Source organism: Callorhinus ursinus, unplaced genomic scaffold (genome assembly GCF_003265705.2).
Source record: "Callorhinus ursinus isolate GAN/ISIS: 27379988/994484 unplaced genomic scaffold, GSC_fseal_2.0 scaffold17, whole genome shotgun sequence".
In the NCBI taxonomy this organism is placed as follows: domain Eukaryota; kingdom Metazoa; phylum Chordata; class Mammalia; order Carnivora; family Otariidae; genus Callorhinus; species Callorhinus ursinus.
The window spans coordinates 14,636,141-14,650,543 of NW_027397079.1; the positions used below are offsets into that span (position 1 = coordinate 14,636,141).

Below are 14,403 nucleotides of genomic sequence, written 5' to 3' on the forward strand. Positions count from 1 at the left end.
GAAAGACATGTATCATATGACCTCACTGATATGAGGAATTCTTAATCTCAGGAAACAAACTGAGGGTCGCTGGAGTGGTGGGGGGTGGGAGGGATGGGGTGGCTGGGTGATAGACATTGAGGAGGGTATGTGCTATGGCGAGCGCTGTGAATTGTACAAGACTGTTGAGTCGCAGACCCGTACCTCTGAAACAAACAATACATTATATGTTTAAAAAAAAAGAAGAAGATAGCAGGAAGGGAAAAATGAAGGGGGGAGGGAATTGGAGGGGGAGACGAACCATGAGAGACTATGGACTCTGAGAAACAAACTGGGGGTTCTAGAGGGGAGCGGTGGGGGAATGGGTTAGCCTGGTGATGGGTATTAAGGAGGGCACGTTCTGCATGGAGCACTGGGTGTTATACGCAAATAATGAATCATGGACCACTACATCAAAAACTAATGATGTAATGTATGGTGATTAACATAACATAGTAAAATAAAAAAACAGAAAGCATAACAGCTTCAAAAGGTGACATCACATTGATACCTAAGTATTTTGTGTGTTTGGTTCCATTAAAAATTGTGTTGAGTGACTGGTATGTGTAAGATACTTACAAAAATAAAATATACTTGTCCCTCCTGTCATGGGGGACCCCACATTCACGTAAGTGTTCAGTTAATTTATACAAGAGCATCTAAATGTAGAATTAGTGTAGCCTGATACGTATCTTGTCTTAGAGTTACTGGTGTGATGATTTCCATGATGCCAGGATTTGAATCCCGGGACAAATTCTTCTTTGTCACGGGAGAGCCATTTAGCTGGAGAGCTGGAGCAGGGTCCCAGGCTCCTTACTCTCAGCTTGGACTTCTCCCTGATTTGGAATGGCCTTACTTATTTATTGTATGGATTTATCTCCCAGTCTTAAGCTGTGAACTTTGCAAAGGGTATTATGACTTATTGTTACTTTTTTGGATATTCATCTCTGTATTTTATCCTTTTTTTTTTCTGTTAAGATTTCAAACACAGCACTGCAAACTCTAGACACAATTGAGAACAAAACGGAAATGCCACCTAGACACGTCTTCATTGTGGTTAGGGTACCGAATTTTGACCTATGTGGTTTGATGGAAAGAATCACCGTGCATTTATTCTGGTCTGTTGCAGGTTAACGAAGCCCTTGTCATTTGCTGATTGTGTTGGGGATGAGCTGCCGTGGGGCTGGGAAGCAGGGTTTGACCCACAGATTGGCGTCTACTACATCGATCATGTCAACAGTAAGTTTTTCTTTTTTGTAAAAGTAACCCCCCCCAAATCTGGAATCATACAAAAGGGTAAACACTACATAATAAATTTTTTTATTTTAAACCCCACTTTCTCATGGACTTATATTACCAGAAATGCCCGTTTTGGAATCAGGGGCATGTATGTACATTGGCCTTATGGGGGCAGAGACAGAGAAATGAATCTGTCTGTCTGTGTGTTTGTCTGCGTGGTAGGGGGTGAGTGTTCTTGAGCGCAGGTGTGGGGGCCAGTGGGGACCATGAGCCATCCCATGACCACTGCCCTTCAGAGTGGGGTTCCTCTTTTTCTTGTTCTTGCCACAGAGTTAGGCATGCTGGGCGTGCGTACAGCCAGGTCCACTGGCTTTGTGTGTGCCTTGGTGGGAAGGGGGGCGACTGACATTAGCACCTCTAGAAGATGCAGCTCTCCCGTGGAAAAGACCTAAACCCTTGTTTTGTTTTTGTTTCCTGATTTCTTTGTGGTTGCAAGGGGAGCACATCTCATTTTAACAGCTTTTTAATCTGTCAGATCACTGGCATGGTAAGGCTAGGGCAGAGGATTGCTGTGACCATTAACAACTTTTTTATAAAACACATACTCAAAGTATTGTTTATATGTCTGTGTGTGTGTGTGTGTGTGAGTGTGTGTATATTTACTCCCTACCCACCCCTTTAAAAAATTTATTCAGATGGATGCATGTAATACTCACTGATACTCATTTTGCTTATTTCACTTAAAAGTGAGGATTTTGAGGGGCACCTGGATGGCTCAGTTGGTGAAGTGTCTGCCTCCGGCTCAGGTCATAATCTTGGGATCCTGGGATCGAGCCCCGTGTCGGGCTCCCTGCTCAGGAGGGAGTCTGCTTCTCCCTCTCCTCCCACCTTGTGCTTTCTCTCAGTATCTCTGTTTCTCTCTCTCAAATAAATAAATAAAATCTTAAAAAAAAAATAAGGATTTTGAGTAATAGATAATGATTTATACTCTATCCTATTTCTCATAGGTCTATTATATTAAAAATTTACATAATACAGTACTCTTTAGGGGCACCTGGGTCAGTTCAGTGTCTGCCTTTGGCTCAGGTCATGATCTCAGGGTCCTGGGATTGGGTCCCACATCGGGCTCCCTGCTCAGCAGAGAGTCTGTTTCTCCCTCTGCCGCTCCCCCTGCTCATGCTCTTGTTCTCTCACGCTCGCTTTCTCTCTCTCAAATAAATAAATACAACCTTTAAAAAATATATATAGTGCTCTTTAATATCTGTAAGAATAATATCGTTATAAAAAAGTATCTTATTTGATGCTTGGTTATTAGTGATGGCTTGCAGCTGCCCTCGTGTAGGTATATGATAAGTTTTTGAGAGACACAAAAAGCCCATATTAGTAACAGTAATCTCTTAGAAACCTAAGAACGTTCAATATATAAAATCTGCTCACAGTACTTACATCAAATTTGAGAAAATATCCCCCCACTGATTCTCTGTCAGGGTCTTTTTTTTTATCTGAGCAAATCCTCGCCTCCCAGGATGATTGGGAAGGGTTCCAGAACTGATGGAGCTGCCCCACTCATGCCTGACATCTGCAGAGGCTGAAGGCGTGTGGTGCTTGCTGAGGTGGGGGAGAAGGCTTTGTGCCCCCTGCGATCTGCTGGGAGCCTCCAGTCCCAGTGCGGTTGGGACACAGGACTGGCTTCCAGCAGTTCACACTGTGAGGGGGGGCTCTGCCTGGGAGACCACTGAGAGTGGACAGTAAAATGCTCCCCCGCAACCCTGCGGCAGCCGGCGAGCCGGACAAGAGCGCAGTTAGGATGTCCGGCATGGGGGGTGTTTGTTACCATGTGGTGGGCATGCAGGCATCATGGTGAGTCTCTGCACGCTGGAGGGCTGTAAAGTTGTCCTGTTCTCACACGTAGATGGGATGGAGGGATCGAAGGAGCAAGGACTTGGAAGAATTAAGTCAGTCTTTCGGCGAACACAGATAGCTCGTAATCTGTTGGAGGAGAACATCCGGCGCATAGAGTTTGGGAACCAGCGTTTATGCACACATTAGTTCAACGTAACTGCAAGAGTTTCTGTAAGCTTTACTGGCCTGTAAAATATGATTAGAAGAAATGTGATTTTTGTGTAGAGACATCTCTCCCTGACAGCTTATACAGATCCCATGAAGAATTCATCATTGTGGGTTTTAAAGTTAGCTTTCATTTTTATATTTTTTAGTAAACCTTTCTTGATTGTATTGTTATTTGTGGGTTTTATTGCTTATCAGTGATTGACATCCAAATATTTTAATGTTATAATGGAAGTGACTACTTTTGGTAAAATTCCGTTCATTTTGAACAGTTGAAACTCCTGATGTCATTGCAAATAAATAATTCAGTGGACTATCCGGAGTGTATAACTAAGTCGCACTTTCATACAAGTTTAGGTTTTTTTTTTCCTTAAATAATATTTGTGGAAGCAGAAACAAACCTCCCTCTCCTGGTTCAACAGAACCAGGCTCTCATGGCACCGAAATAAGAAGCTTAATTCCCTCAGCTTCCCTCTGGCTACCTGTAGAGTCTAAGGTTCCTAAAGCCACCTTTCAGGCTTTCCCTCCTATCTCAGTGGAAAAGGGATTCTCCTGGACCCCCACCCCCAGGAGCCCTCTGAGTAGCTTTTATTTTTTAAAAATTTTATGTATTTATTTGAAAGAGAGAGAGATGGTGAGAGAGACTATGAGTGGGGAGGAGAGGGAAAAGCAGACTCCCCACGAGCAGGGAGCCCGATGCGGGACTTGATCCCAGGACCCCGGGATCATGACCGGAACCGAAGGCAGATGCTCAACTGACTGAGCCACCCAGGCGCCCCTCTTAATAACTTTTAGGTCCCATCCTTCTCTTTCGTTTCTTTACCCATCATTTTCTGGTTTTAAAAATTTCTCCCAGCATTTCTTTATCTAGTGGTTCTTTTGTCTTCATATTTAAACACTGGAAACTCTCAAAATGAAACCAAACCAAAACTACCAAAAGAAACAAATAACAGCTCTCTTTCCCCAACCCCATTTGTATTCAAAAACTGTCTTTCAGCCCGAATCCCTCACCAGCTGTAGCCCTCTTCCTGCTCCCCCCCCGGAAGCTTGCTTGAACTGCACTGTGGACACTGGTCTCCGTCTCGTCACAGAGACTGGGCTCACCTGAGACCCCACAAATGGTCACATCCAGACAACATCTCTTCCTTCATCCGACAAGAGTCTCTTGCCACCGTGGGTTATTTCCTCTTCTTCTTGACTCCTTTGGATTTCACAATACCTTCTATTGGAATTTCTTTCTTTTTTTTTTTTTTAACCATGCCCTGCTGCTCTTACCCCCTTTCCTTTTGTCTGTCCCCGGCGTCAAGATTTCTGTAGTCGCCTTCTGACTGTAGCCTGCAGATCCCCTTGGGTGATGACCTCAGTTACTTCCTGAAGCCGATGGCTGCCAAACGGGTCTCGTTAGTCTTGTCCCGGGTTCCACATGCATGCAGTTGATTCTTACAAGGTGGATCTTTCCAGTCTGCCCCCACTAGGATGCCCTCCACCGGCTTGCCCTGCCACCAGAGGACGTTGTCCCTGCGTCGTGTGCTTCCTTGACTTTCTGCCTCCCTTTGCGACGGCTGGTTCCAGCCCTGAACACTCTCTGCCCAGCGCCTGGGCCCTCCCTTTTGGCCACGTCTGTCCAGGGCCCCTCTGCCCAGGCCTCGCTGCTTCCCACCGGCCTTCTCGGGCGTGCAGGTCCCCGCCCCCATTCCGAATAAGGTGCCCTGTCCAGGTATTTCTGTAGTGCCAGGCCCTTAGGGATTTTTAAAAAAGCATTTGTCACATTGCATTTAAATTCTTTATTTGTCTGTTTTCCCCACTAAATTGTGAGCTTCTTGTGGACAGTGACTGCAGCTTCATTTCTTTATCCTTGGGTACCTTGTATTATGATGAACTCTCTTTTTTTTTTTTAAAGATTTTATTTATTTATTTGAGAGAGAGAATGAGAGAGAGCACGAGAGGGAAGAGGGTCAGAGGGAGAAGCAGACTCCCCGCTGAGCAGGGAGCCCGATGCGGGACTCGATACCGGGACTCCAGGATCATGACCTGAGCCGAAGGCAGTCGCTTAACCAACTGAGCCACCCAGGCGCGTTAGAAGGACGGAAGGGCTTTATTGTTTAACTCGCACACTGAAAGCTTTCTGTTTGTTTTTGAAGAAAGTAAAGTTCAAGGATAAATTACGCTTCAGAGCGTACCCTTCTGACTATTTAAAAACTTAATTATTAGAATACAGGTTTTTAAGTCTACCATTTTGCTTTATGCAATAATGGTATCCCAGTGGCCTGATGGATCTACTGTGCCCTAAAGTGCCCAAATTACCCACAGCAAGTAGTTTTCCCACTAAAAAGGATCTGGTCCATTATCTCATTAATCTTAAAGACATTCCTGGGAAGTAGTTTAGGGAACAAATGGTATTATCTTCTCATAACAGCTGGTCCACACATATGTTGTGTCTTGACATTGTATAGTTTCAGCATTATTTTCTATTTACAAAAAAAAAAAATGAAATAAAGCCTGTTTGGCTGTTTAATACTATTTCTGTGTAACATTATTAAATATCTAGATGTAAAAGATTTGACCTTGACAATGAGTATCTTTGGCCTTAAGTGTTTTATGATATAGAATTCTTTAGTGAGTTTGTGTGGAGTGGGGGTATAGATATTGGTGGGGGATATTTGTAACTAAAAGGTAATTATGAAGTGCTGTTTATAAGGTTTTGATATTATCACCATAAGTAGAAATAAATCACTTTTTGGGTAGCTTTAGAGTTGTACCTTAATTGTTTTGTCTTTCTTTTGGTAATGGAGGTCTCATTTACACATGTACATCAAAAAAAAAACCACACAGCTTTTACTTGTGCATTTCAGTGAATTGTGGCAAATGTATAAATCTTTTGTAACTGCCTCTCCAGTCAAGATGCAGAATAATCTCATCATCCCAGTAAGTTCTTTCCTGTCCCCTTCCAGTCACCCCTTCCCCACTGCTGCAGATTGTTCTTATTTCTGTCACAGTGCCTTAGTTTTGCCTGTTCTAGAACTTCGTATAAACCGAGTACATTCGATTCTGTGGATGGAATCTTTCACTCAACGAATTTTTAAAGGAAAAGACTGCTGATACAGATATCGTGGATGAATACTCATAGTACCTTGATCTTGGTGAAGAACCCATATCCAGATCATGTAAAGAACTCCTGAAAACCAACATTAAGGAGACAAAGAACCCAATTTAAAAAGGGCCAGCCACCTTAGATACTTCCTCAACTCTCTTCTCTGTCATCTGGCTCCCGCAGAGCCTTTTTTCCTGGTATTCTAGCAAGTACGATGTGGCTTCAACCTTGCTGCACGCTGTCGAATGCTCCTCAGGACTGCCTGGGTCTCCGGACGGAGCGGAGAGCAAAGGAGCCTGCGGTGGGCTTCCGCCACACCACCAAACACCAGCCACCGCTGCCTGCCATGGGGCTGCAGCCCATTCCTGGGCTTCTCTGGGATGGTCGTGGGCGCCCCCTCGGTCCCCCATCCACAAGACAGAGTGGGTTTTGTCTTGGAGCTTTTTTTGTCTGCCCCCATTCCAGTACCCGCGGATATGGGAAACACGAGAGATAAGGGGATGTACAAAGGAGCAACAGAATAGGACTTCGTGCTGTGCCATTGTTCTGGGAGTCCCAGCTTCCTCCCACAGCCCCCCTTGCTCTTACTTACGGTGTAGCGTCTTCCTTTGATTGTTTTATGTACACTGTCCTTGCTGGTGGTGGTGGTGGTTTCGTTTCGCTTTGCCGTCCTTGGTTTTTAGTTGTAATCAGCGGGAGAGACTGGATAGCACTCGCTTACTCCGTATCACTCGCACCGAACTCCTCTGTATTAGTTTTGATGCATCCCATGTTGTGCTTAAACTTGATGAAAATTCCCCAAGTGTGTGTAGTTATTTTACGTGGAGCTGTTTCCTTTAGAAGAAGGGAAATAAATTTGGGGCCCTCCTATTTCATCTCTGTCATATTTCACCCTTTGTATTTTCCTGGGAAGATAAACGATTAAGTTATTTTATAAAGAAAATTTTTAGATACTTCAAATGTCCGAGTAACACCTGTGATGGTGGTGGTGATACAAATTTTTAGTGAGTGTAACTAACAGTTGTTAGCAGCACGAATCTGTGCAATGGTCTGCATGTTTCAGAGTTGTCACTTTGGGGGTCTAGTCCCAATTACAATTGTCCCTTCCTTCCATCTAGATGGAGGGTGACGAAGATGACGGTGCCTTTCTTCCTGCACCTGGAACCTTCCTGCAGACCACTCCTTCTGTCTCCTCTCACTTGCTGTATCTAGTGTCCCCATATCTTGTCATCCTCGAAGATGGGACCTCACCCTCATGCCCCACCATGCCATCCTTATCTGCAGCATCATTCTTCTTTGCCGTTACCATATGAACAACTCTTCTGCCTCTATTTTTGGCTCTTGATTGTCCTAGTATTTTGTCAGACATTTCATTTGTAGGACACTGCTACCTATTTTGCCCCCAAGACTTCAAAACAAACAAGTACCTAATGGGATTCTTCTGTTTCCCCTTTGACTTTATTTGTTATCTTTTGATACATGATGGTCCTCATGATTACTACATTGAAAAATTTAGAATCATTTTGTCAGTTCTCACAGATATTTTATCTATAATGTAATATCAAATTTGCTCCTTTAGCCACTTGTCCACCGGCATTTTCCTAATTCAGACCCTGATTATGCCTTTTGTTTCTTTCTCTTTTTTAAAAAAAATTTTTTTATAAAAGTAATGCAAGTGTATAGGGAAAAAGTAGAAAATACCGATAAGTAAAAGGAAGAAAAAATATCCATATTCACACAACCCAAAGAGAACTAAGTATTCTAAATCTCTTAGTGTGTATCCTTCCAGACTTCTTCATATTGATACACACACACACACACACACACACACACGCAGAGTTTTAAATATTTTTCTCTATAAAATTTTTTATATCTCAAGTGGGATTATATTATATGTATGGTTTTATAAACTTTTTTCGCTTAACATATAATCTTTTATTAAAAAATTTTCTGCACAATCATATTGACTCTTTTGGAGACTTAGTCGAGTTCTGTAGGGACAGTAGAACCTCACCTTTCTGTCAGATAATATTCCTCAAATACAGCTCAGATCCTTTCCTGGCCTTGCCTAGAACCTTTGTGGCACACCATCGCTTACAAAATGAGTTTCATATTTATTAACCTGGTGTTCAAGAAACCGCAGGCTAGTCCCTCTTGGAGTAGTAGTGGGAAAGAAATGAGACAGCATAGCCGAGTGTGGGAAGAACCGCTGTTGGGCTGGCAAAACAAGTGAGAACAAGTAGAAGTACCCTCTCCATTCTGAAGGGTGTAGCCGTGGCTGCTAGAGACAGTGCTTTGAGCTGATACCCAAAGAAGGACCTAGTTAGCCAGGCCTGGAGAAAAAGGGGCTGGGGTTGGGCTTGGGGGTTGGGAAGATACCTTCTCAGAAGAAGAGAGATCACAAGTTAAAGCCAAAGGTCTAGAGAGGCCACAGAAAGCAGGGCTTGATGGAAGGAAGAAATTCGGTGCTGCTGAAGCCTGGTGTGTGTGTTTGTGGGGGCCTTGGGGGTGGCTGGGAAAGTAAAGGGCTGTGTCCTGAGGGGCCATTGTCTGGAACCTTTCAGAGAGCCTTGTTCCATCACTGCCTGTTGCATGGAACCTTCCTTTTTCAGTCAGAGAAAACCCCGTGTCTAAAATGCCATGGCTCTTAGCCTTCCTCCTCTCACAGCTTTTATCACTTTTTACTGGACAAATTCATTGTGCGTGTGTTTTTTTTTAATTCGTGTGTCACAATTTCTTCTGTATTTTGTAAGTTCCTTGGAAGGAGGGCCTCACATCGTTTCACCTATATTGCATGTAGTAGATGGTCAGTACTTGTTTGCGGAAGTAACAACAGATAATAAGCTCAGCAGGTGGTTTCTAAGAAGAAAGAGAAGGACAGTTATTCATACTTGTGTCACCTGTTCTTCCAGAGCACAGCAGAAAGAACAGAAATAGGCATGACAGACAGGGATCATACTCTTTCCAAGAATCTAATGTCATCTGCCATGATAAGCTCTTGTAACTCACAACCTGTTCTCTGTCTATAAAGCTCCACATCTGAAACTGATGGAGTGCGAATCCCCTTCAGGTACGGGACGTTGCCACAGACATCATGCGAATTATATTGCTTTCTAATACAATGATTTCCCAAGGTCACCAGGTCTTAATACAAAAATACCACATTTTTATAATATTTTTTTAGTATTTACATTTAATAAATATTCTTTACAAATCCATTCAGCAAATATAGCCGAAGGAGGTGAAGCACAATCCTGCTTTATGAAGCCTTCTTCTGTGGTGCCTGTGGGAACTCTCTTTTGTAGCTCACATTTGCGTTGTACAGCATTTAGGAAATGTAAACGTTCCCACTGAAGCTCTTGTAGCGTACAGTATTTAAACCAGCCTACCAGAGTGATTCTGCTGATCTATCCAAATAAATGCTGATCGGTTTTTGTGTTGTTTTGTTTTCCAAGATTTTTTTTTTAAGATTTTATTTATTTATTTGACAGAGACACAGCGAGAGAGGGAACACAGGCAGGGGGAGTGGCAGAGGGAGAAGCAGGCTTCCCGCAGAGCGGGGAGCCCGATGCAGGGCTCGATCCCAGGACCCTAGGATCATGACCTGAGCCAAAGGCAGACGCTAAACGACTGAGCCACCCAGGCGCCCCTGTTTTTTAAGATATTAAGAAATTTTATTTATTTATTTGAGAGAGAGAGCATGAGCAAGGAGGAGAGGCAGAGAGAGAGAAGCAGACTCCCCACTGAGCCGGGAGCCTGACACGGGGCTTGATCCCAGGACCCTGGGCTGCTTAACTGACTGAGCCACCCAGGCGCTCCAGTGCTGATCGTTTATTATTATTATTATTATTATTATTATTATTATACTTTATTCATTTCATTGTCAGTCTGTGTTACTTTCAGTGTTTTGTGGCAATTTAACTGTTGAACAGGTATCTTGTGGAAAGTATGTCAGTTCCCCAATATGTAGGGAAAAGATGATTGGATGACACTTCTGAAGGTATTGAGAGAAAACTAGGAGTACATACCTTACTCTGTTATAACTTACAGATTTTTCACATTTTTCATATGCATTTTGCGTTTGTAGTATCCCTTTGGTTGTCTAGTTTATTAGTTCTGTATCTCACTATAACATATTATCTCAAAACTTAGTGGCTCAAAATACATTTATTATCTCATGGTTCCTGTGTGTCATGAATCCAAGCAAGGCTCAGTGAAATCTTCTAGCTCACGGTCTCACAGGCTGGCTGTCCTCAAGGTGGTAGCCAGGCACAACTGGAGAAGGATCCACTTTCACGCTCACTCAGGTGGTTGTTGGCAGGATTCAGTTCCCTGTTGGCTGTGGGCCAGAGGCCCCCTCATTCTTTGCCACATGGGCCTCTCCAGAGGCCAGCTTACAGCATGGCAGTTGGCTTCATTATAGCAAGAATGCCAAGAAGCGCCAGGGAGGGAGGGCACGCACAAGGTGGCAGCCATAGCCTTTGGTAATCTAGTCCCAGGTCCTACCCATCATGTCCTCTCTCACGTACTCATTCGAAGCAGATCATAGGTCTAGCCCGTATTCGTGGGGCAAGAATGTGAGGAGGTGAGGATTATTGCAGGTCAGCCACATTTGGGAAAACTTTTTTAAGACCATAAATTTCCATTTGGTAGAGGATGAGTTCTGTACTTTGAGTCAGCTTGCAGTTATATGTTGGAAATGAATATAAATATTACATGTTTGTATAGCTAGAGACCTGAGTTATAATGAATATCTTAAACTGAGAAGTTTCAGCTCTTACTGGCTGTTAGCTGCCTATTCTCCTTATTCTCCAGATGGGGAGGCTGCCCCACTGTGCTGATGCCCATCAAGGCCCATCAATCCGATCAGGATTGTTCCCTCCTGCATCTCTTTAGGCATTGACTCCAAGCATATTTTTTTCTCATAATTACATGAGATATGCCTCTTTCGTGTGTTGAAATACATCTTTAAAAATGAGCGTTCAAAATACTACGGTAGAGGAAGCTCACCTTTTGTTCCCAGTGGCTGTGAAGTGAGGGTTCCTGGCCTGAGGCAGTGGTTCCAGTGTGTCTGGCTGACCCAGGCCATTTTTGTTAATCACTCAGGACCTCTGTAAGCCCTGAGGGGACCCAGGCTTCCCAGCCCGAGCCACCTCAGTTTAGTGTTATCCCTTACCCTTAGAGACCAGGGTAGTTAGACATTTTCGGAATCAGCCTGGCCCCTAAAGATTCTTGTGTCCACATCAGATCACCTCATATCATTGTCTGGGTTTTGACTTAAAACCCTACAACAAAGGTTGCAGCCTTTGGGGCCAGCCAGAAACATGGACATTAAGACTGAGATTCACATGCAAAAACATTTTAAACACAGTGTATGTCCCTGGACATTCCAGCAAATTTATAAATTAATTTTCCTGTCCTCATTTACCAGGAGCAGGTTCTCATATTCATGCAGTGGCCAACCCATATGACCCAGCTGTTTTGATAGTAAGTGATTTGATTTATAGAGGTGACGGAACGGTAGCACGGAGCCGTCAGCACCCATCAAAGGAAGTTGTATTACTCCCAGTTCCTAAGGGAAGGGGTGCACCACCCTCGCTGGACCACAGTGGGAAGCTGCTAGGTCTGTCGGGAGGCAGGAGTGAAGGAGAGATTGCAGGCCAGAGCCTCTGTTGGAGGAATGGGCGAGGCCGGGTAGGCAAGTTTGAGCAAGCTCAGGATTGGATAGTTTGAATAATTTCACGGAGAAGGCAGCTTGGGAGCCATTGCAGAGGAGGGCTCATTGCAGTCTCCTGTGCAACCTTTAAACCTACCATTGCGTGGGTTCTTCCCACAGAAACTCTCATTGGGCTGGGATTTTTTTTTTTTTTTCCTTAAGAGCTCTCTGGGCAGAACCAAGAACTGTGCCTTAGAGTATTCTCCAGCCAGGACTAAGGTTTGGTTCGTTTTTTTAGTTTTTGGTTTGTTTTTAATGTTCAAATCCACTATGGACTGACTGATATTTTTGTAAAATTCAATAAAAATGAATTATTTGAGAAATGGGAAAAAGGGATAAAATGCGAGCCCAAATATTAGTAGAGTCAACAATATACAATAACTGTATGAAATTGCTATGAACATTTCAAAGTGTTATCTCGTGATTTCTGTACTGGTTGTGGTGGACATGTAACAGAGTTTGGGACTCGTGTGGTCGACCAGCAGAGACTTTGAGTAGTGCTGATGTCGAGGGCAACAGGGCAAGAGTATCCTGTATTAAGTAAAGGGAAACATGTGCCATGGGAAGTGAATTGGGTTCAGATCACACAGGACCTTGAATGCTGGCATAAATCATTTGGTTTTTATTCTCTAGGTATTGGGGAGGCAGAGAATTCTTGAGACGAATGGCCGGATCCCGGCTAAGGAAGCTTACTTTGGCAACTTTGTGTACGATGGCTTCACAGTGAGGATAAATTGTTAAAAAGGATCTGAAAGGGGGTGGATGATGTGGCCGAGCCACTGGGTAAAATCAAGCAACAACTGTATCAGATTTCTGGAGAGGTCACTTCATAAATACTAATGAACTGCTTAGAGGAGATAAGAATTAAAGCTAGGCACTTTTTTTTCAAAGCTTAAATCATCCAAAAAAAAAAAAAATCCTTAAATTCTAAAGAATAACCCACCTAATGTATTTTCAGAAACCACACAGATTGAAGATCCGCGAAAACAGTGGAGGGGGGAGCAGGAGAAGATGCTCAAGGACTATCTCTCAGTGGCTCAGGATGCTCTCAGGACGCAGAAGGAGCTGTACCACGTGAAAGAGCAAAGACTCGCTTTGGCCCTCGATGAATACGTACGATTAAATGATGCCTACAAGGAGAAGTCAAGTTCTCACACAAGCTGTAAGTAGAGCGTGACTGCTCAGACTCTGGAAATGGGGACCGAAGTGTAGCTAAGGGAAGGCCACTTGGGTTTCAGTGGAGTTTCATTTTGAGTCCTGCTCCTTTCTAGGCAGAAAAAGCCCCCAGAAGCCACGAGAGGGGATGAGGGCACCCCACAGACTTCTCGGCAAAAGCCCTCGACTCCATTCCAGACAGAAGTCCCCACCCCCCTCATTTGTGGAGGATGAATCCCTTCTGGTTTTTGCTCCTTCCTCTGCCTGATTGCCTTTTATTTATTGATGAGTTAATTTTTACCTGTTCAGATCAAGGCAAATAATTTGGCCCCCTTTGCTACTCTTGTGCAATATTCTAGCGGGAGGTGGGTGGTGGGACTGTTGGCTGGAATGAAGTTTCTGTTGATCACCCTCTCATGTCTCAGAAACTGATCATCTGGAGCTGGTCTGTCTAAAGAAGCAGTTTGGATGGGCTCAGAAGTTCTCTAAGTTTCTGGGTAACGCACAGCTCTGACAAGCGCTATGTGCTGTCAGGTCCTCGAAGAGTTTATACGTAGGCATGAAATCCAGAGAACAGTAAGCTCCGTGGTCTTTATGACATTCCTCTTTCTTGAGTTTTTATAAAAAAAATGATAAAGGTTTGAAGATTACTTTTTATATTTAGGTGTCTGATGAATGACAGTAAAGGAATTCTAAAGTAAGTATCCACAGAAGCATGTAAATCTTGCTTTTAGAGTTTGTAAATTCCAAGCCGAGAGCAAGTTATACAACTTGTAAAAGTTACTTTTTTTTTTTTCTCTCTCTCCGAAAAGTATTCTCAGGATCTTCATCCAGTACTAAATATGATCCCGATATTTTAAAAGCGGAGATCTCCACTACACGATTAAGGGTAAGATTTTTTTTTTTTTTAAATTGTGGTTCTCTGTTTAACATATGTATAGAATCTGAAGGTGATGGGGGGGGCTTCATTGACCACCTGTCCTCTCCATTTGGTGTAGGAACCTCCTCCACTTTTGCCCCTGGAGGGTGGCCGGCCTACCTTTGTGACCACATGTTCAGTGATTGGGAATGTCCTCGTTATAGAGGCACGTGTCCCACTACTCGGCAGTTCTGTTAT

At 43.6% G+C, this 14,403-nt stretch overlaps 1 protein-coding gene across 2 annotated transcripts in view; it reads left to right on the top strand.

Annotated features, from left to right (window-relative positions):
- The window catches only part of WWC2 (WW and C2 domain containing 2), a 198,998-nt gene that overhangs the window by 97,383 nt on the left and 87,212 nt on the right, over positions 1-14,403 (top strand). The window contains exons 2-4 of one of the 2 annotated variants that reach the window (XM_025886237.2): positions 1,148-1,257; positions 13,090-13,293; positions 14,099-14,175. In XM_025886237.2, coding sequence (XP_025742022.2) covers positions 1,148-1,257; positions 13,090-13,293; positions 14,099-14,175 — 391 coding nt within the window. Of the gene's footprint in view, positions 1-1,147; positions 1,258-13,089; positions 13,294-13,950; positions 13,984-14,098; positions 14,176-14,403 lie in introns of those variants that run through there. The other variant, XM_073902287.1, reaches the window with a different exon arrangement.